The following is a 23,274-nucleotide window of genomic DNA, read 5'->3' as shown; positions in this document are numbered from 1 at the left end:
AAAACTGATTTTTGGCCACCTGAAGTCTGATTCAATCAATCGGAAAGTTAGGTGCAACGACGAGCCAAGCGAGGAGGAGTGTGTTAGGTTCAACTGCGACCAAAACAATTCCAGAATTGAATTCAACCATTATAGATAAAAAATGCACCTATAAAACGAAAGAACTCAAAAATATAATAGTAATGAAATGAGGCATATATTTTTATTACTCTGCCCAATATAATATATACTAGGCATTATGTATAATGCCCAGGCAATTTAATGATTTGAATAGTTATAATCAAATTGCTATCTCGTATTGGTCATTTTTCATAATGCCAGTTAGTATAAAAATTACCCGATTTATCACTTTGTCCACAACATATACATATAAAATAATAGTAGATCGAATGGTGAATATGCAGAAGCCTGAATAGACATTGAACAGCAGCGACTAAGCAAAGTATGACGGTTGACGGCAGTTGGACGAGACACGGATCGACACGGGAACAGAAACATTAAGCTCATCGAAGCTCGCCCTCCCAGCCGACGCTTGGGGGCGCGAGTGAGAACCACCTGAGGCGGCGCCTGAGCGTATTGTCGACGACGAGCGCGCCCGCGCCGCGCGCCGCGCAGCCGCGCCACGCGCCCCACCCGCCCGCGCACGCCGCCAACACGGCGCGGTACATGCTCTCGCTAATGTGGACAACACAACACTGCCTTCATATCACTTGCAAATAGGTATATCAGGGAATCGGAAATTTGCAGGTATAATGGCGTAGTAAACAAGCTTAAAAAAAATTTTTCCGATTGTGCTTTTTGTTGACTGTACTGTACCAAGTTTCAAGACATATCGATCACTGAGAGGTGGGTGAAGTTCGAGTTCCAAGATTTGAAATTTATGATAACTATGATAAGAAGATTTAGGTAGTTAAGATGAATGAGACATTGTATGCTCAAAATATGCTATGGGCGTCGGTGATCGCTGTTCATCAGATGGCTATAAAACCAAACACTTGCACACACGTTAACAATGCAAGCCCTTTTTAAGGCAAAACCAATTTAAACGCGCTACCTACTACAAAATTGTGAGAATCCGTAGCAAAAGGGTCCTTATGACAGGCTGCCTTATGTGCGGATTGTCACAATTAATCATAGTTTCAAATTGTTTACCAATGAAGGATTCATAAAAGCGAATCATGTTTAAAACAAATGTATTTGATTTTGTACATACTGCAAAGGAAGATCGAATTGAATGTTTGTGTGTATATTCATGTTTAGATCACAGGTGCTTCAAATTGAAGCCTTCTATATAAAACTGTCACTTTAATAACATCACTTATTAGAATGATAAATCGGATATAACTATAGTCGAGGTCATTTATGTAATGCCATATATGTAAGGTTTTGAATAATATCCTACTACTGATCTGTTCGTCACAAAATGTTTTAACTGCTGTTATATTGACAAGTCTATGCATTCCAAATCTATTTATGGCATCTATCCTCCTTTTCCTTAATCTTATTAATTTAATATTTTTTCTCCAACTTGCTCGAAAATGTTCTCATTAATGTTGGAATTTGCAGTTGAAATGCTCGTAGCATTACCCATCTACAATCTGTCCATTTATTCATTGAGGCTGTATGCAAGGCGAATATAAACCTAAAATGTTAATAAGAACAGATATTATACCTGTATTCACACTCCTTTATTCTCTTATAGGTATCCTTGAGAGAAGATGTCTCAAATGGTGGTGTTCCAACCAATAGAGTGTACATGATACATCCCAGGCTCCAAATATCTACTTCCAAAGAGTGGCCTTTCCTAGTTAGTATTTCTGGAGCAATGTAGTTGGGCGTGCCACAAACAGTCTGCTTTCTCTCTCCTGAAATTAAGTAGTTTCCTCTTTTTAACAGCTATTTTGCTTGACTTAATTGAGAAGATTTATTAACTATTTATCGTTTTCGTAGTGTACCTTAATATCATATTAAAATAAATACGAAAGGCTATGTTTAGTCTTTCACTCTAAAACATGTTAATGTATTTAAATGAAATTGAGTCAGTAGATAGCTCATCTCTGGAAATAGTCTCCTTTTTATTCGACATTCCAACGGGATAGCCCATCCCGGATCGGGATGTACGCGTGTAAATTACGAAGACCTAACAAGTCAAGAGACACGATAATTTTTTTTCATGCAACATTAATGATGACCACAATGTAATTTCTAGGAATTTAATAAATCCCTGAATGGTTCACATGAGTGAAGTCGCGGGTAAAAGCTAGTTTTTAATAAATCTAACCACAACAAAAGTCATAAAGCGTCAAGGGCTTTGGCCGATAGGCCTGTAGGATCTATAAAGAAAGTAGAAGTAACCTTCATATTCGATCCTGGACGCGAGGCCGAAGTCTCCGATTTTGACGTGGAGCTCGTCGTCAAGGAAGAGGTTCCCGAGCTTGAGGTCGCGGTGGATGATGCGGCGGCTATGCAGGTACTGCACGCCCTCCAGGATCTGGTGCATGAAGTAGCGCGTCTCCGGCTCTGTGATCGCGTTCCGCCGCTTGTGCAGCTCCATGAGGGACTGCAACACTGACAGCTCAGTACCTCTGCCCCACTGTTTCTTAATTACAAGTATTAAAAGTACTTTAAAACGCCCCTTCAATATTAGTACCTGGGCACCAGAGCTTTCAACTTCCATCAGTAGTGTTTCCAGATAACTATGACATTGGGTTTTTCAAGAAAAGGGTTCACACTTTCTTAAAAAGCCGGTAACGGACCAATGACTCCTTAAGTAGTTGATACTCATGGGCGGTGGTAATCATTTCCGTATCGGTTGTAATATTCGAGCTAACATGAAAGAGGGCACACAAACAGCGCACGGGAAATCAACGTGGCGCGGTATTCGGTGTGCCCGCTTTCACCGTAGCTCGAATATTACAACCGGCACCGTCTCCGCGCCGCGCCGCACCGCTCCGCCACCGGTGTCAGTGTGTTACTAGCTTTAGTACCTATATTTTTATTCCTCTAAAGGGGCTCCTAGACGGGCCATATTTTCACTGCAATATGTGGCCGGCAACTATTGGTGTCCCTGTCTAACATGTGAGTAAGAGAGGGACACCAATAGTTGCCGGCCACAAATACGGTATTTGACTATTTTGTATATGTTTTATAAATTAAAACTACACAATGCCTGTTATCGAATAGAAAAACAATTTTTAAGCTAACTTTACAAATAACAAAGTTATAAAGGTTTGAAATTCAAGATTAGACAGAGAAAGACATACTGGCATGTGACGTCACACGCCAGTACCGCCATACTTGCTGCATAGAGAAAAGCGTTTGAGAAAGAGACACATATATAGATTTTTCAAAAAATCACTTTAAATCCAATTTTCAACCGATTTAAATTTTCTCTTCGCTAAACACTATCTGTATATCTATATTTTCATAATAATATTAAGATATGGCATAATCAGGAGTTGTCAAATACCGTATTGCAGTGAAAATATGGCCCGTCTAGGAGCACCTTAAGATACACCTATGTTACTGATTTTTAGTAATCTTTTAGCAATAAAGTATAAGTTCTCAACTTATTCGATTTCTGATGAATTTAAAAATATCCATAGGCTAAAAAAAAACACCTAAAATAAATACTAGACTTTATAATTTAGAAAGCAATGTCATAACTTGGAATGTTTTTGACTGTTACGAAACGGATAAAGACTTTACTACTAAGGAAAAATAAATAATTCTAATTGCAAAAATTTGTCTGCACACTTATGGAGCTATAACTTTGACCATCTTATTCAAGATTTTTATATATTTTTTAATATTTTAGTGCAAAATACTAAAAACTATATGTACGCAAAATGCAGGTTTTTTACCACTTTTGAAAGTGTGATTTAAAAAGTGGGACTCTCGGAGCGAAACTAGGGACTTTTTGCAAATGTCAATCAGGAATCTTTGTAATTCATCTTTCTAGAAACTATATTTAATTTTGTATAGGGAATATTAGGCAAACCTATGTGCAGGGGGAGACACTAGCGCTAACCACCATGATATAATAACTTCAGTTCTCTTTATATTTTGTCGCCATGACTGATATTAAGACCAATCGAAATTAGGATATTTACAAAGATAGTAACAATAAATGATGATGATGGACATTTAAGATATAAAAAAAAACAGTTCACAGTTTTTGCTAGTGCTCGCACCATGAGGGCAAAAAATTGCAGTAATATTCCCTATGAAACCGTTTTCAAGTATCAGGCAGTTAAATGTAAAATACATTGCTGGTGAGTTTACTGTGAAAACATAAGACAGTGAAATAACAACTTCGCCTTAGCTTATGTCAACAAAATTAGATCAAGTAAACTACATGTAGTTAAATCCTAAACCCTTTTAATATATTTAGTTATTTAAGGGTTTAAGGTTAAATTATGTATGTACAAGTGTCCAGAAATTTTTCATCCTTTCTTCATCAGCAACATTCATCAATCTTGTACACATGCCTCCTCCCTGCCCATTGTCTACAATGTTATCAGCTACAATAACAAATATGTACAAACTTTTTGTTTCAAGGAGGAAGTAATAAATAATTAAAAAATGCAGTCATCAGTATAATTGCATGCTTGTGCACACCAGTTGACATACAAAATGGGCTCAAAGGGAGGTTTCTGGCAAAAAACAAACAATGTCATTCGCTAAGCTTCATAATAATATGCATATTGCTATGCAGGATGACTTTGATGATTTGAGGTTTTTTTTATCAAGCCCACCATACAAATAAGTGTACAATATAAGAAAGTAATGCGCCTTTATGGTCAATTTTAAAATAAAATAATCACTTTGGGCAGCCTGGCATATTAATGAAAGGTATATTAGAATAATAATAGGTTAATAGGTTATATTAGAGTGGGACATATATAGGCTGGGATGATGATGATATTAGAATAATAAGGACAAATATGTTCATTGTGATCTAAGATTGAATATTCGAGGCTTAATTTTAAATGCAGTAATGATATGTTTAATTTTGTTAACAGAGAACTATTTGCTATTCTACCTTATAATCAAAATTAAAGAAATACAAAAAGATAGTCTTGAATCATGGTCACTGTGGTGTAGACTATCAATTTAAGTGTATATGTTTAATATCATTTTTAGTCCTTTTTATTTATAAAAAAAGGTTAAAAATTCGAAGTGTATTTGTTTCTCTGCCCACCATACATTGCCATGAAACTTGATACCAATGTTTACTTATACCCATTAAAAGCTTCTGCATTTTGGGTGTAAATAAATGAGATTATTATTATTATAGTAAATGTGTACCTGTTACTTATTTGCTTTTTTTTAATTTGGTGAATTAATTTCACAATGGATTTTATCTTTAATTTTTTAAAATAAAATGCTGAATAAGTAGATTTATGTAAGTGAAGCTCTAAGCTTTTTCAAAATAAATATCTGTGATGTATTTGATTAAAATTTGATTACTGGTTGTGTTGATTGCATCAATATGAATATTTTATTAAAATACTGAAACCCTTAGTACTAATAACTACCCTAGTTAGTAGTTTGGACTCTAACAGTGATAATAATAGTATAATAATGTGTAAGTATTAATTAACTTTTTGACTTTGAGCTTCTGCATATTTAAGTGACTAGAAATCTTGACTTCTATTAAGTGAAACTAAATCATTACTTTTTTGGATCTTAAATATTTCAATCAACATCAGTATCCTTAGGTTCTCATCTGTGTACTACACACTGCAGCTACCAAATAATAACTAACCAATAGTGTCTTTTGCAACATTGGTAGAAACATCAAAAGTATTGATGGAGACATTGTGAAGAATTGAATTGAAAAAATCAGTATCATCTGTTAATGAGGTGTTAAGGGAAAATGTGACAACTCATTCTCTCAACTCAGCTGACAATTCCTTAAGGTAGATTTCACCATCACAACACAATGGTATTAGTGAGATAACTGCTCTCGACAGAAACCATGTAGTGAAGTACAGGGAACCCTCATATTCCCTCCTTATACTGATTTGTAGGCCCCAGTCTGTCTGACTTTCAGTGCACAACATAACCCTGCCCAATGCAGACAGCAGCAGACTAAGAAGTGCACCCATTATTTGAAATTACTTAAATTAATTACACTAAGAGATTGCCAAGACCAGACTGCACAACTGACACACAAAAAAAATAAATTACACAAGTAAAACTCAACCAGGTGGAGTCATTGCATGTATGTTAGACAATTTAAAGAATAATTAGTTATAAAACATAAGATACTCACCCGTCTTTTGCACAATTCGAGGACAATGTATATATTAGCGGAGTCTTCGAAAAAACTGTGGAAACCCACAACATGTTTGTGGCAAAGAGAGCGGTGGATGGATATCTCCTGGGCCATCTTCTCCCTGTGGCTGGCCTTTGTCATCATGGATTTTGGCACTATTTTGCCAGCAAACACCTCTTTGGTAGCAGTGTGCTGTATCTCGTAGCATTTTGCAAAACCTCCCTACAACATAATAAATGCTTTCATTTAATCTTGAGTGGTCTTTGATCTTAGAGCCAAATACAAAAATTTAGTTAATGGCGTTTATAATTTAGTCCTACCCCATAACAGTTAACTGTAGTGAAAGAAGGCATTAAAATTATTAAGTGATCATTAAATAAGAATGGAATAAATGTCACTATAACAAGTGATTTCTCAAAGTAGATAAGCATTAGTAAGCCATGGTAATTTAGTACATTGTATGGTATTGAAATGTAACATATTAGGGGCATAATATTTCATCAAATAGACAGGTGGTAGGTAATGAAGCTTGATCAAGCATAACTGTATCATCATTTCGGTCTATTCTCGATGCAGGACACAGGCCTCTTCTCAGAATGAGAGGGATTGGGCCGTAGCTTCCACTCAGACCCAGTGTGAATTGAGAACTTACCCACTTACTTTATTATGGGTGATAATTCCCTTTACCCGTTCAACTAATGCATTTTAAATTATAAATGAAACTTCAGATTATAACTCTTCCGAAGTTTAAAAGATGAAATAAAAGGGCGTTTGGAAGTCTAAAAAGATTTTACTCACCTTTCCAAAGAAACGTAAACGCTGGTAACTGCAATTCCTTGTCTTATCGACAATAACGTCAGGAATAGTTTTCTTATCGTCTTCTCGTGTCGATGTCATTTTTAACTGTAGTAATTATACACCAATAATTAATATGAAACAGAAACTTGATAAATGGACAATAAATAACTTGAAATCCACAAAGAACCATTCAACGTTTGTCCGTTTAAACTCGACCGACTGTTGAGCATATGATGACTGTTGCAATGAAAATTTAAATTTGAACGGCTTTGTGGTTCGACCAATCACAGCGCGCCAATATTCCACCATCTTTGTTGAGGGTTGGTTGGTTGACGGCAATAGATTAGTAGACCATAGACTATTTCATAGAATTTAAATTTAGTTTAGTTGTTATTGTTAGTCTATGCTTATTTATTATTGTACAAAAATCGTATCATACGGTGTCCCTCTCACTCCCGTATTAAATAATATCAGCGTCAGCGGGACGGCAAGATCCGAAGGTCGAATTTTGCACTTCGTAGTATAGGTATAGGGCCAGTACTTAATCGACCTTTAGCCTGCTTTACAATATAATGCGCCTTGACCTCCCTGAATTTCAGTATAGCGCAAAGCTCTAAATTCGAGCCGTAAGGTAAGATTTGTTTCGTTAACGAGGGGTAGTCTATTTGCCCATTAAATAATCCCCATTCAAAGAAATTCCTTCAGTTACTGCTGCAGAGTATCTTACTCCAAATGTTATGTTCAGTGGTGTGCCAACTTTAAGCACTATATACAGGGCCCTGCTTTTAGTGTCATGTTTTTCTTGATCAGTATTTAATATAAGTTATTGCTGATATATATGAATACTTAATATCATGACCGAGCACGCGGTTTTTTTTATACCTAGTTTCGAAAATAATTATAAATACAAAATCCTAAATCAGCATTTACCATAGAGTAATTTACGGGAAATAAAGCGCCCTCTCTACAGTAAGCAGGTAACTATTATTGTCATTTTCATGAGTAATCGCACGCAGTAGTGCCATCTGTTATTTGAGTTAGTCAATAAGGTGATATATAAATAAAATAAAGTAAAACTACGTTTGCTAATGTCCATCAGCACGGCTACTACGAAACTTGAAACTCGAAGTTCGTGTCGTGCGCTCCCTCTCGCTCTCGTATTAAATAGTATAAGTGTCAGAGAGACCACACGACACGAACTTCGAGTTTAGAGTTTCGTAGTAGCCCTGCAGAATGAGGGGCTAACGCGATCGCGTATGAATTCGCCGCTAGAGGCGCTAGTGTAGCGTGAGGTCTCTGAAATGTCAAATCTCATAGTTTTTGGGTGAGCTACGCGGGTTTATTTAAAAACAAATTATTTATAATTAGAATTATTTTGTGAATATTTTGCATTACCTGAAATTAATTATGGCAATTATGCGTTACGGGGCAATGAATGTCTGTGTTTTGTTTGAGACAGTTTTGTCTTTCGAAAACTTTTGTCCTCCCTTTTTTCCGAACAAACTGGACTACGCAACACTGTGGTTGCTCGATATTTTATGGTACGCTTTTAAGGTGTATTAAATATTATTTTAATGTAAACTTTGTTTTGACGCCCGTAATAACAGACTTTGAAAGCCACACTTATTAACCTCACGCAACAGTGGCGGCATCTAGAAAGACAAAAACGATAGCCCTCATTGTCCTAATTTCAAAACATGTGTGAACAGTTACTGTCTTACATCTCTGTCTCGGGCCTCGGCCGAGAAACATTTTACTGCCTCGCCGGTATGCTTGATACGTGCGATCAAGGCATTAGAAAAATATTACTTGATTTTTTCGTAATGGCTACGGAACCCTATCTTGGGCGTGTCCGACAGGCTCTTGGCCGGTTTTTAGGGTTCCGGAGCCAAAATGGCAAAAACGGAACCCTTATAGTTTCGCCATGTCTGGCTGTCTGTCTGTGTCTGTCTGTCCGTCTGCGGCTTTCCTCAGAGACTATCAATGCTAGAAAACTGTAATTTGGCACGGATATGTATATAAACTAAGCCGACAAAATAGTACAATCAAAAATTAAAAAAAAATTACGTTACCTCCCATAGACGTAAAGTGGGGGTGATTTTCTTTTTCTCATCCAACCTTATAGTGTGGGATATCGTTAGATAGGTCTTTTAAAACTATTAGGGGTTTACTAAGACGATTTTTCGATTCAGTTATTTGCGAAATATTCAACTTTAAAGTGCAAATTTTTATAAAAATCGGGCGTCCGAAGTTTGAAAAAAAAAATTCATGATGGCAGTAAATATATCAATCTTTCAAGGAAAACTATAACGGCTAAGTTTGCTTGAGAATTATTAGTAGTTTAAGAGTAAATAGCAGCGTAAGGTATAAAATATACCTAAACTTGGAAGATTCCGTATAAAATACGAAATCCTTAGAAAAATATTACTTTATTTTTTCGTAATGGCTACAGAACCCTATTTTGGGCGTGTCCGACACGCTCTTGGCCGTTTTTTATTTTATTTTACCACTTTGTCGGCGTGACTGATATGTATATTCATGCCATATAACAGCTTTCTATTACTAACGGTCTCTGAGCTTAGCTGCGGACGGACAGTCAGACAAACGGACCTAGTTGACTACGGAGCGCTGGTAAGCGCTGGTAGTTAAGAAAATGACGTGTAAAAGTGCCTATTGCGGCCTATTTACTGAATATTTTTTTTTTTTGATTTTTGAACCCTAAAAAGATACGTCAAATGGACGTCACGATACTAACGCCATCTAGCGATAATTCACCTCTGTGAAAAAGAAAACTCGCTGTTAGTTGCTGGTTTAGCTGAAACTTTGGTTAACTATAGGTAGAATGTTTTGGTTACTTACCTACTAAATACCTAGTCTGTGTCTGTCCATACTATTTGACCTTTTTACACCATTTGGTTCTGCCCGTCTGTATGTTTGTCTGTCTGTCCGTATGTCAAAGGTATTTTATTCAGAAACTATGAGTGCTGTTAATTAAATTTTAATGGCAGGTATCTTTTGTAAACAGCTAGGCAGTCAAAACAACAACTGGCTGAGATAAATCTAAGTCCACGCAGCGTAGTCGCGGGCATGGCACAGCTAGTAATAGGTAGGTACATACACGCTAATTAAATAAAAGCTTGTAAAGATATATCAACGTTTTGAAATTATCTTTTTCTGCTTTTAAATAATAGACTATTAAGTATTTGTATTTCGATTACGTATTATAATTTTTAGGCACCTAATTGATTCAAATACTGCTCAACCCTATCTTGCCACTTGCTATTTAGCTCATTAAGAATAAGAGCCGTTTTTACTTAAGAGTTAAAAATTGAATAGTTAACAAGGTGTTATTATACTTACCCCTGTGTTAGTACTACCTGTAGGTATGTACCTACGTAATTTGAAGTTATTTAAGTAGTAACTGATCCGTGCAAATTAGCCAAACTAGTGATTAGTTAAAAAGTTAAAGTTAATTTATTATAATTTATCCATGGCTGGTGACAAACATGCAGAAGCGATAAAGGGTTTATCTGGCAGGACGGCCGAGGGCGTCTTCCTGCGGATTCGTTCCGCCTCGGCCAGTATTAGCATTTTTTTTTTACCGAGAATTTACCGAACTCAGATCGTTCGTGTTCACGAGTGAATCATTTATTTGCATTTATAATGACGATCTCTTTGTATTCATTACGCATTTATTGATTCGAAACCGTGTAGTGAGGTTATTGTTTTAAAGTTAACTGTTTATTTACTTAGAATGTCATCAAGGTTTCTGTGGGTATTTTTATCGGGTGCAGTGTTATTTTATTGCGAAGTCCGATCACAAAGAACCTGGGTGACTACCGACGAATGTAAGCAATAGATAAATTATTTTTGTTTTATAAGGAATGCAAAAAATTGCCATATTTTAATAATTTAATAATAGGTAGCTAAGTACCATGAAACAATAGGAACGAATATTTATTTGTCAGTGTTCTATGTATCTACAATGCTTCATTGTACAGTGTACCATTCTTCACTCTGCAACCGTCGTGCGTAAAAAGCGTTGCGTGTGTACCTTAAGCATTTACTTCATATTATTATGCTCTGATTTGGTAGGTATTGTTATATCCAGCTGCATCTATAAACACAGATGTAACAAAACCTAACCTAAAAAAAATGTTCTTTGTCTGGCATAAAGGCATAATTTTAAGCTCACTTCACATCAAATGTATTATAGAACCATTATTAGTTGAATAACCATTTCTTAATCATTCACATTTATTTTGCATAGCAATCAATCAGTAACTTGTTTAGCCCAATTTTAAATAGCATTCTAAATTTTAGTGATTCTAATAATCTGGATTCTTTAATATCGGTATTCTTTATCGGTATATTTAGTTAATGCTAATTTATCTAAGTTATATTCTCGCATAAGATATTCCCTAGGTATAACTACGATAAACAAGTACTTAGATATTATTAATTTGTTTTTTTTTATTCTGTACACACCTATGTGAAAGTATTACTCTGATTTAAAAAAATACGCGAAGTGCCCGCTTTACAAACGAAATTCTGCGAAAGATATATTTTGTGAGGATGTACCTAAACCGCGTTACCATTAATTAACTCCCGATGTTTAGACGCAGTCGCATGCATCACGGCAGACTGAAGAATTTGCAGGTGGATGTTAATGTTGTGTATATAGACTGTACTCCGCCTACCCTCATGTTTGCGCGTCATCTGTGTGCATTCTCACTACCATTGGACACGTTCTCACTTATTACTCGATCTAAACACACAACACTCACCGTATCACTCCGAGCACCCGAAACGTACTCGGGACGATGTTTAGGTATATAATTAAAATCTCATTCAATCCATCCTGACGCTTGACATTTTTGTACTTAGATACTACTCGTAGTTATACTACTTCTGAATTTCAATCTCTTCTCTTACCAGTCGTGCAGTCTTGGTAAGTAATTAGTGGCTTTTCGTCGGGACAAGCTTTGGGCTGATCTAGTGATTGGTTTCCGACTCCATAAGATTTTGCCCATGCCCATTTACAAGCGTCATTATTTATGATATGACTGCAGTAATTGCTCATTAATTCTGCATGCTATCGTGCGTTTAGTCTGCCCTATGTACTAACTACCGAACAGCAGTTAACTTCATTTACACCAGATTTCTCGAAAGAAATTTCCGTTTGAGGGATGAAAGTAGTTCTTCCAGAGTACCTTGTTAAGTATCTAGCAATTCCGAGATCTTACACGGATATAGGTTATTCCATTCATCGCAGTCCCATACGCCGATTAAATGTTATAGCTAGGTTGCATACTATTTATAATTTGGTACTGACCGATTTGGTGTCGAACAATGATATTACCTACATATAAACAGGGAGGTGTCGAAGCAAAACAAAACACACGAATATATTTTAAAATAATGAAGGTATTCGAAGTAAATGCTAACAAATCACTAAAAATAAAAAAAAAAATCGGGAATCTGAGGTTTCATCTTCTATATCCAATGTCAAATCAACCATCAAACAAATCATTGGGATTTGATGACGGCTTGACCTTGGCACTGGTTATGGTGTAACTAACGCAAAGTTTAATCTGTTTACTGGGGGGTAATTTTGCCTTGATTTTGCTAATTTTGTCAGTACCTACTGTAAAAAACGAGAAAAAAACTTTTTACCTGCTTGAAATACCTAATAAACGTCAGGACATTGCACCGTTTGATATTTCAATGCATTCAGACTTTGCCCACTTATCAACAACAATACAGTTCATTTAGGTACATTAAAAATTATTTATGGTAGGCTGGTAGACCCATTGGAAAAAGGGCAATACATTATACATAGGCCTATGCGAATCGCGCATCTCGACGCCCGCGAAAGACTGTTCATCTTTTTCCGATGGCAATACGGAATGACTGTCGTGCCTGAAGGTGGCCTAGTTTACTGCTTGGCCGAGGTCAAGAATATGGTGGTAGTCTTGGCGACGGAATAAACATTGCGTATCTTGGTGACGCAATTGGATGTGTTGGCCATCAGTAAAATGTAAGTAAGCATTAAGAAAAAACTCTGTACCAACAATTTATATTACTAGGTACGTACCTGTACGTATTTTACTTGACATACTGCTGCAGAGGCAAAAAGGGAAGGGAAAAACTATTTAAAGGTTCTATTCTATACTATAAACACCTTTTTCACTTCTCAAGCTCGTAAAGTTCGTGTTTAGGTATATTGTATCTGGGCGACATAAAATGACTTTTTATGCTTTTTATGCTTGATTATCTTTCAAACAGTACGAGTTTGAGGACACAATTTAAAAAAAAAAGTAGCTAACTTCATTTAACCTGTTAAATGTTTCCTTAACATTCAGGGAAATTAAAAATAACACATTGTGTACTGTTTAACTATTTGGAGTAAACGTAAATTGAAGTTAATTACTTATATTTTTGTCATATCCACAGTGGAAAACCACATAAGCCCTGACGACCTGCGTGCCTTCGTAAGAGCCTATAACGAAAGTTTGGCTACTACTGTGAAGCCTCATTCAGTCTACATATCAGCCGAAGTAAGATTTAAGTATACATACTACTTATCATCAGCGTGTCTTCGCTATGTAAATATTCGTAATATACGTAGGGGCAGAAGCCGTGCCGTTTGTGGTCACTGTACCGTATATGGCCATTTATTGTTTAATTATATTACTTATCAAATGTCCACTGGCCAAAAACGGTACTTCTACCATATACCTAGTAGCGTTAACAATATTTTCATTATTTTTTTACAGGATGAGTTCGCGACCAGTCACACAGTGCCTGACAGCGTCGACTGCTTCGGCCTCGGCTCGCTCACGAAGCAGCTGTCCTGGCTGTTCAACATGCGCCCTGACTCTTCCGACGCGGTTAACACCCATTTCTTCTTTTACTCCCGGCAACAACCATATAGATGTCAGGTATTTAGAGCAATTATTTATTTATTTTAGTCCCTACTTACAACGATTTTAACCTCGTGTGACATGATATTTGTATAAACTAAAAATTAAACGGTTTAACCCACGGTCGTCTGTCGGGATCGCTTGTTGTATTTATGGGTCTCAAGTTTATGTACCTAATAACTACGAGTAACTAAAAAAATTCAGTACCATGTGATAGTTCTCTGTGCGTCTTCGTTGTTGGAAATTCTAAAGGATTGTTTAATTTCAGGTTTTACCAGGACAACAATTTGGTCTGGAGTGGGTGGACTTTAAGCCAAACAGAAGAACCATAATGATTGTGCACGGTTTCATGAGTCACAGCAATGCATCGTGGGTGCACGATATGGCACTTTCTTTCCTTAAATGGGTAAAGCTGAATACAACAAAACTGAACATATATAATTTATTGAATGAGGCGTTACTTTGCATAGGTCTATATCAATGAACCAAAACAATTAGTTTGCTTACCCGCGACCTTATGTTACGTTTATGCAAGAAATATGTGTTCATGCAGTTCCTCCACCTCCGTGCTGTAGCATGCTGAATGGTTGTGTTGCTCTGAAGATGAGCTCTGGTTGAGTTCAAAACGCGTCAGTGTATTGTGGTGGTGGTGATAGATGAATTTGTGTGTCTTACAATGTGGAGGTGGAGGACTGCATGAACACACATTTCATTCCTAAAAGTAGCTAAGTATCATAAAGGTCGCGGGTGAGCAAAGTAATTGTGTCAGTTCGTTGAACGGACATGTAAAATTTCGTATCGGTGCTATCAGCCCTTGAGGAGTTCCGTCATCAGCAGACGACCCTGGCTGCAGCATCAGGCGGTGTAGATATATCATATAAACACATTGTCATTACAAATACAAATATTTTATTCATATAACATTGTACACGGTAATTTACAATAGGACTAGGACATATAAACTGAACTAGGATTCCCTGTGTTTCAGGGTAAATAGATCAAACAACAACAATCATCAACAATCATGTAAAGTCTTTTGTGTGTGCCATCAACTTATGAGGAGTTCCCTTCTACTGAGACGATTCTGGCCAGGATGAGCAGGATGTCACTGCTAAATTATTGTATTGTTATCAGATTTACATCGCGTTTCATGCGTTTTCTGATTTAGTTGGTGTATAAAATCCTCTTTATTGGTTTCATCCCGTGGGATTTTCGGAAAATATTTGAAACAGTTTTTACCTGTTAGTATTATCTACCTGCATGCCAAATTTGAAGTTTCTAATATTTATAATGACGGAGTTAGGGCCACTTTGAAGTGAAAATATAAATCCCATTTATTCCCTATCCCGTGGGAATTTGAATAAATCCTGAAAACCGTTTTTAGCTGTTAGTATTACCTACTTGTATGTCTAATTTGAAGTTTCTAATAATTATAGGGACGGAAATAGGGCTGTTTTGAAGTGAAAATATAAATCCCATTTATTCCCTATCCCGTGGGAATTTCGAAAAATTCTTTCTTAGTGCGCGTCTACACCTATTAAGGAACATATATTTCAAATTTTAAGTATCTAGGCCCAGCGGTTTGGACCAGTTTGGACTGTGCGTTAATCTATAAATCAGTCAGTCAGCAGGTTCTTCTTTTATTTTTAACCGACTTCAAAAAAGAAGGAGGTTATCAATTCGATTGTATTTTTTTAAATGTTTGATAGGTACCTCATAAGTCCGTCATTTATCAACCGATTTGTTTTTTTTGCGTTAGTTTAGGAATGTCTTCAATTATATAGGTCCCGTAGGTAAGCACCAAATCAGGATCTGATGATTGGATCTTAAGGAAATCGATGAGGAATAAGGAATGATGAGGTTGTAGGGACATCTATAGTAAATTGGATATATTTAGTAGTAACTCGTGCATTTGCTCTTGAAAATCATCATTTGGTGAAGTGGAACTGATGATGAAGACCACAGTTGACCATCGGAGTTACTACTCAATAACATGTACTTCACGGGTTGAATTTTAATTACTTTAACACAGTTGCTAAGCAATTTATGCTCCTCGTAATGCATATGGTAAAACGGGTGGTGAAGCACAAGGACTCCTCAATAATGAACGTCTCTGCATCGGAAAAAGCAATCTTTCGTAAAAGGTGACGAGCAGTTGATATTAAACTATTGTATCTTAGATTATTTACACAAAAAAGCGTGTTTTTTTATAACAATAAATTGAAACGACTACAAAAAACCATGAAAATATTTTTCTACCAGTCTGAAGTCGATCGGTGCCTCAGCACGAGCCAGCAGGAGTGATTGAAGCCCAACATATAGTGCGTAGGTGAGGTACATGACTATAGGTTCACTCCTGCTGGCTCGTGCTGAGGCACCGACCGACTTCAGACCGGTAGAAAATTATTTTCATGGTTTTTTTGTAGTCGGTTAAATTTTTTCTTATAATTTTTTATAGGTATATAGGTATAGATTTAGTTGGCGGTATTTGCGGTCATTTTATCCTTGTTCACTTGTTTCAAATGGACAGGTAATTATTACTCAACTGTCTATCAGAATGTTGTGCATAGATTAATTACTTAGGTAAAAACCCATGACGGAATGGAGAAGGTGTTTTAAACTTTTAATCTAAACTACTGTATAAATAAATCTATCCAACCTAGGCATGTTTGTGTTTTAGGAAGACGTGAACGTCCTCACTGTTGACTGGAGCGGAGGTGGCAATACTTGGAAGTACTGGCGAGCGGTGGCCAACACCCGCAGAGTCGGTTCCGACGTCGTGCAGTGGGTTCAACCGATTTAACATTCAACTTTGTGAGAAAACTACTTCTTAGTCAGACGCGATGCACTCAGCTTTTCATATTTTTCCAGGTTTTTGAAAAGACTAATAGCTCTTACGGGTGCACGAATGAGTGATTTCCATTTCATTGGACATAGTTTAGGTGCCCATATATGCTCATTTGTTTCATTTCATCTTGGAGGAGTTTCCCGAATTACTGGTTTGTATTACATGGAATAATTTAATTTTTACTTGAGTTAAACTATAATTTATTTAATTTAGAATTAGATTTAGACTTTGAACGTAATTGTTAATAGACTTTAATAATTTTCATCAGGTTTGGATCCAGCTCAGCCGTGTTTCCGAACTTCTGATATTTCTGAGCGTTTGGATAAATCTGACGCGGATTTTGTAGATGTTATTCATACAAATGGGAGACTTTTGAAAAAAATCGGATTTGGTCTACCGGAGCCCACAGGTGCGTACCCCCTCGACTTTCAATTAAACATAATTAATTAGTTTTCTTACATGATTAAATTATTTAGTGAATTTGAACAATTTTAGGTCACGCTGATTTTTACCCAAATGGCGGCATGCAGCAGCCAGGATGTCATGACAACGGGACGAAGTCGTTATGGTCTAGTTTCGTACCATTTCCTTCACGTAAGTACTTTCGGTATTAACAACTGAAATACAAAGGTATCTAATGTTCCTAAGAAGGATCTCTTGAATTGACTTTCTAGGTGACTGGCGAAATCAGAAAACTGGCAGTCTTTCTTTAATATAATATTTTAAATTAATGACTCATTACTTTCATAGCCAAGTGTTTACCGCAACCACTACCATAAAGATCGCTAGTCGTTAGAGTGAGACATCAATTCATTAACACACGAATACCTAATCTAGTCTCAATCTCGTTCTTATTTCAGAACAACCCCTCTTACTTTCAATAAGTGGCGTAACGGTGACAAGGCAGGCAATAACTTAATATAGGCAAGACGACGTTCCCTTAACCCTTGGCTAGGTGAATGGCTCTTTGATAGTCGACAGTTCCGTTGTTTCATTCAGGGCATGTATCGTCTACCCGCAGCTTCCACGCCTTGCTCCAATTTTACAGCCGATATGATTGCGGTCATTTTATACCCGTTTTCGCCCGTCCCCACCAATTTTTAAGCGAAGAGATGAAAATGTGAATTAAGTACAAAAAAAACATGAAATAGCTTGGTCTAAGTAATTCTGCTCACGATTAAATTTCGTTTTTACAAGCTTATAAACTAGTCGTTAGTATGGGCAAGTATGGGTCAAATCTTGGAAGTCCTAAGGCCGACTATAAATTTTTCGGAATGGCTTGGAATTAGGTTATAACAGGTATACATAATGAAAGTTGGGTGAGAATGCAAGTACTATTCTACTAATTTTTCGGAATGGCTTGGAATTAGGTTATAACAGGTATACATAATGAAAGTTGGGTGAGAATGCAAGTACTAAAACGTCGTAATTTTTTTTTTTATTTAAAATGATTTTTTAACAAGAGATTATCTTTGTTACTTACACAGAATTGCAGCAAGCGATATGCAGTCACGGCCGGGCCTACCTTCTTTTCACCGAGTCTTTGATCAACAACAATTGTTCTTTCCGAGCTTATCGTTGGAATTTGTCATATGAAGGGTGGGTGGAAAGCTATTGTTACTAGTTAAGTAATTAATTGTCAATAAATTAGTTGTCACTAATTTATTTAACAACTACACATTTTTTCTTATAGAGTTAATGACAGCCTTAAGGCGAGTTGTGATCGAATCGGTTCGTGCTCCGAAATGGGCATTAAAGCCTGCGGCGGGGGTGCGATGCCTGGAGCGTTAGGACCATATTTTGTTCTTACTACTGAAAAGGTTCCTTATTGTCGTAAGTATCTAGAGGTATTATTGCAAACCACAACAATTCCCCTTTTGGCAGTTATTATAAATGGGTATGATTATCGATTACCTAATAAAATCAGTTTCGGTTTCGGTGACCTTGTAAATAATAAGTATTTGATCCTAAAAAAGTAGATCTAGTATACCTAATAGTAGATCTAAATTGAATAACCAAATAATATTAAAACGATTACCTAAATATTAATTAAAAATTACTTGGAAATAATACAATCATCAAATAATTATATTGGCTTTTAAAATAGTAAAACTGGTACTAAAACTGAAACACCAAACAATGTAAATTATGTATACCTAAAAAGTAAATTTTTAGTCATACTGGAAAATAAGTAATATTAATTATCGAATTACGTGGCAGTCATGCGGTTGTCTCTGTCTCTGGCCTTTCGCTTCGTATTAGTACGATGGTGATAACGATGGTGACGGTGGTGATGATGATGATGAAGATGGTGGTGATGATGTTGATGATGAAGATAATGATGGTTATGATGGTTGAGATTATGATGGTGATTGATGATGACCGATGAAGATGATAATGATAATGATTATTGATGGTGATGATCGATGGTGATGATGACTGATGATGTTGACTGATGGTGATGATGATAATGATGATGACGGTAATGATGATGGTGATGATGATGGATGGCAATTAAATTTGAGTACTTAAATTTAAAATCATCAAGACCAAGACGACACGGCAACGTATCGCATCCGGCGTCGCGCCGTTTTACGTTCACGACGCCTCACTGGGACATCTGGTCAGGCCCTAAGTACCAACCTATTAGCAAAAATTGTTCGTTCTGGCACTTCGCCAGTCGGTACCACAGCACGCTCGCTTTGCTCGCTTGGCTCGCGCGCTGAAGGTTGCAGTTCTACCTAACCTCCTCGCTTGGCTCGTCGTCGTACCTAACTAGACCTACCTTAGTAGAATAGGTACATAGAGGCATTGAATTATGGAACTAATCTATTTACGAGTTAATTAGGTAACAGATCTACTATTTTGATGATTGGATTTGGATGACCAAAATATAATTTAAGATACAGATTTACACTAATCTGATGACTCATAAGTAAAGACAGTTTTGAATAATATGATGATTAACATATTTCTTGGGGATATATATTATAATTTTATTAGGGTATTGCCGAATAGTGACACATCTAAACTTATATAGGTGACAGAAAATATTGTTCCCATTATAAATTTTATCGTACTTGATTTTATTTTATTAATCGATCTCTGAATTTGCAGTCTTTAAGTCGAAGCGAATAGATACTAAAAACTGTCACGTAAAATGGAAACTGATTAGAGTTTCATCTACTATTTCTATTACATCTAATAAACACAGTTCAATCAAGCACATAACCCATGGTAGCCTAGTATCTCAGAGATCTCAATTAAAGAAACGTTCAATCGTGCGCACGCATCTGAGAGTTTGTGGAACTTATATATGAGATTAAATTTGTCATTTTACCATAAAGTGGTTTTGGTGAAAGAATTAAACCAGCACACACGCGGAAATGGTTCAATCGTATATGTGAAGCTACCCATCCGCTCTGAGACTGCAGCCCAAGCACTCTCATTGTGGAAGTGGCTTGTACTCGCTTAGCACTGGGACATAATAATATAGGCAGATGATGATGATGATGATTTTCAGCGACGGAAGCCGAGCGGCAGCGGCCGGCGCAGCATCTCCTGAAGGACCTGCGCGAGGGATTTCAGCTGCTGCGGCCGCCGCGCCCGCGCAGCACTCGCGCCCCCGACTATGCCGACCCCGACCCCGACCCCGACCCTACGTCGCGCGATACCATCCATTCCACCACCAAGAGTAGCTGGTTGGTCTGGTGGAGAGGATGACCATATGACCGCCCAGAGACTTCGTTCGCCTGGACTTAATGTTTACTCTACAATACCTACGTTTATGCATATCTTTGAGATTATTTTTTAACTAGGCGTTACCCGCGACTCTGTCCGCGTAGAATTCGGTTTTCAATATCCCGCGGTAACTATGCAATTTGCCGGGATAAAAACTATCCTATGTCCTTCCCCGGGACGCAAACTATCTGCATACCGAATTTCATCTAAATCGGATCAGCAGTATAAACGTGATGAAGTAACAAACAAACAAACAGATTAACAAACTTTCGCATTTATAATATTAGTGGTATGACATTTTTTTTCTTTGACATTCGATTTAGATAAAAGAAAGCTAAGCTGTGCCAGGCTCGGTTAGTAGTTTTCAAGATTACCGTGAAGGAACTGAGAAACAGGCAGGTTTTTCTTTTAAAAACTCAATTCTGTGAACGTTTTTAATATTCTCCGTACTTTTTATTATGTTAATTTAACCACAGACTGCAGGTACAGATTTTTCTCGTTACTCTTTTATCAACTAAGTATTGTATTGCTTAGTATAAAATTATGACCAGAATAATAAATACACACCTATTGATTGCTTAAAGTTATTGCCTACCTCTACCTACAGCCAGCAGCTGTTAGTGGCAACATTAATGTCAAGTCCGGCCGTCATCATCATCATCCCAGCCTATATACGTCCCACTGCTGGGCACAGGCCTCCTCTCAGAACAAGAGGGCTTGGGCCGGCCGTAGTGCCGGTTAAAAAGCTTTCGTGGAACAACCTGCTTTAACCAAGATCCTTTTGTACAGCAGCAAAACCCACTATAGACACTGGCCCTCCGATGGACAAAGAAGGAAAGAAATCATTTAATCGTGTCAATTCAAGTACGAAATAACAGAGAAATTAAAATTTAAAAAGTCGTATGTCACGAAATGGTCCCAAATCAACAAATTTGCCGGTCTTGCGAACGGCGCTGTTCTTCCTTTGGGACCATCTGTTGGGCATCTGTAAGGCCATATTAAAAAAAACTAAACTAAGTTCTTCAAAAATATTTATTAATTTAGCAATGATAATTATATAAGTGAATTAAATTTTATTAATGATTATTGTAAATGAATGAATTATAATTCAAAATTAAAATTTGATTATGATTAACTAACATAGTATTATAAGTCAACCTTGCTACTAACAAATTATGGATTTAATTGTCTGAAATAAATGATTTTCATTTTATTTTATTTTATTTTTTATTTATCTTTTCTTCTACCGAAATCGGAACGGGGCGGAAACCGAAATCTTCCATCAGGAAGCTTCCCTTTCCTAGTCCTCATTTCAACTTTTTGTCAGTCTTTGGCCCTACTCTTTGGTATACAGTCCGACAGTCTTTGGTACTAGCACAGAATACGTACTAGACTTAGAGTAGGGCCAGCGAATATTGGCAGTAGCAATAAAAAGAAAACGTCGTTCTGGCAACCCTAAAAATCAGTTCAGCAAGCAGAAAGGTAATAAGTAATAATTGAATTGTGAAAAATGTAAAGCTACATAACTGAAATAATACAATATGTAAAGCGTAGTAAGTCCACGCACTTAGCCCTACGCTATGCGTCCGATAGGTTTTCAAGCATTACAGCTTCTATGACTTCAGTCCACCTAGCTATTTACAAGTCGCAATAAGTTGGCGAATATTAGGATGGGTACAATTTGAAGTACAATTCCTGATTTTGCGGTTGCAACTTTAGCTGTGTGAACACCTGGTGAAGTAAAAATGCAGGTGAGGGTGCGTCACTGAGATTCTGCAGTAAGTCAGCATAATATTGACGTTTATCGTTCTTCTTTCTGTAGATAATCTACTAAATTATTCCTTTGGAATCCCAAAAAATGTTGCCATCACTTTGACAAAATCGTTTTGGTTCTTTGGTGCGGTTATTTGTCCACTGCCTAGACTGTTTTTTGGTCTCCGGCGTGTAGTGGTGGATCCACGTCTCGTAACCGTTATATATCGACGTAAAACCCTAGGATTAGACCTGTACATCTCCAACATTCCGCCGAAAGATTGCGTCGTTTTCGGCTCATTTGTCAACAGACGCGGCACCCATCGAGCACATAGCTTATTCATTGCCAATGTTGTGCAAAATATTAAGAACCCGTTCTCTTATGTTGACCATCTCTGCTATTTCCCGCAATTTTACACGGCGATCATCCAATACAATTTTTATAATTTATCGATCATTTCTGGAGTCGTTACCTCATGGCCGTCCGCTGCGGGAGCATCGTTACAGCTCTGTCGACCACGTCTAAAGTCGGAAACCCAAGTGTGAACAGTGCTCAAAGATGGAGAAAAAGACCCCAAACACGGTCCAGTTTGGCTTTTATCTGAGTTGCAGTTTTGCCATTCAAAACATACAACTTAATTACCGCACGCACTTCTGTTTTTTCCATTTTCATGAAAATGGAAAACAAGTTTTCTTTGAATCACTTTTAAAAATTACTAGATTTATTATATTTCGTGATTCGCGTAAGGCGGTGATATGCGTGCCCAGACACAAGACTGTCGCTTCAGGGGTGTTTCAGATACCAATCCACTAAGTGCTGGAATAATATCCCCCCACCACTCCGAAACATTGAGTCAAAATCAAACTTTCGTATTAAGCTCAGATTGCACTTATTGTCTCTCCAGAGACTCTTATCTTGAACTTTT

At 37.0% G+C, this 23,274-nt stretch overlaps 2 protein-coding genes across 2 annotated transcripts in view; one reads left to right on the top strand and one right to left on the bottom strand.

The window, feature by feature from the left end:
• Positions 1–23,274, bottom strand: part of polo (Serine/threonine-protein kinase polo) — a 37,775-nt gene that overhangs the window by 10,942 nt on the left and 3,559 nt on the right. The window contains exons 2-5 of the mRNA XM_074090749.1: positions 7,082–7,186; positions 6,281–6,505; positions 2,356–2,560; positions 1,673–1,865 (exon numbers count right to left, since the gene is read on the bottom strand). Of these exons, the coding sequence (XP_073946850.1) occupies positions 1,673–1,865; positions 2,356–2,560; positions 6,281–6,505; positions 7,082–7,180 (722 nt within the window). The 5' untranslated portion in view covers positions 7,181–7,186. The remainder of the gene's footprint in view (positions 1–1,672; positions 1,866–2,355; positions 2,561–6,280; positions 6,506–7,081; positions 7,187–23,274) is intronic.
• LOC141430178 (pancreatic triacylglycerol lipase-like) lies at positions 10,473–21,814 on the top strand. The gene is made up of 11 exons (XM_074090764.1): positions 10,473–10,929; positions 13,538–13,641; positions 13,861–14,025; positions 14,276–14,413; positions 16,688–16,791; positions 16,879–17,006; positions 17,124–17,264; positions 17,351–17,449; positions 18,343–18,454; positions 18,549–18,688; positions 20,379–21,814. Exons 1-11 carry the CDS (start codon positions 10,836–10,838, stop codon positions 20,576–20,578), a joined length of 1,425 nt encoding a protein of 474 aa, XP_073946865.1. The 5' UTR covers positions 10,473–10,835; the 3' UTR covers positions 20,579–21,814.

Source organism: Choristoneura fumiferana, chromosome Z, assembly GCF_025370935.1.
Source record: "Choristoneura fumiferana chromosome Z, NRCan_CFum_1, whole genome shotgun sequence".
Classification (NCBI taxonomy): Eukaryota; Metazoa; Arthropoda; class Insecta; order Lepidoptera; family Tortricidae; genus Choristoneura; species Choristoneura fumiferana.
Note: the sequence above shows the minus strand (reverse complement) of the source record. Positions and strands in the feature narration are given on the sequence as shown.

Bases quoted from the DNA above. Each gene is read 5' to 3' on its own strand.
- LOC141430178 (XM_074090764.1), top strand. From the start codon at position 10,836: ATGTCATCAAGGTTTCTGTGGGTATTTTTATCGGGTGCAGTGTTATTT. The intron at 14,414-16,687 runs GTAAAGCTGAAT...TTTGTGTTTTAG, and splicing joins CACTTTCTTTCCTTAAATGG to GAAGACGTGAACGTCCTCAC. The intron at 17,265-17,350 runs GTGCGTACCCCC...GAACAATTTTAG, and splicing joins TGGTCTACCGGAGCCCACAG to GTCACGCTGATTTTTACCCA.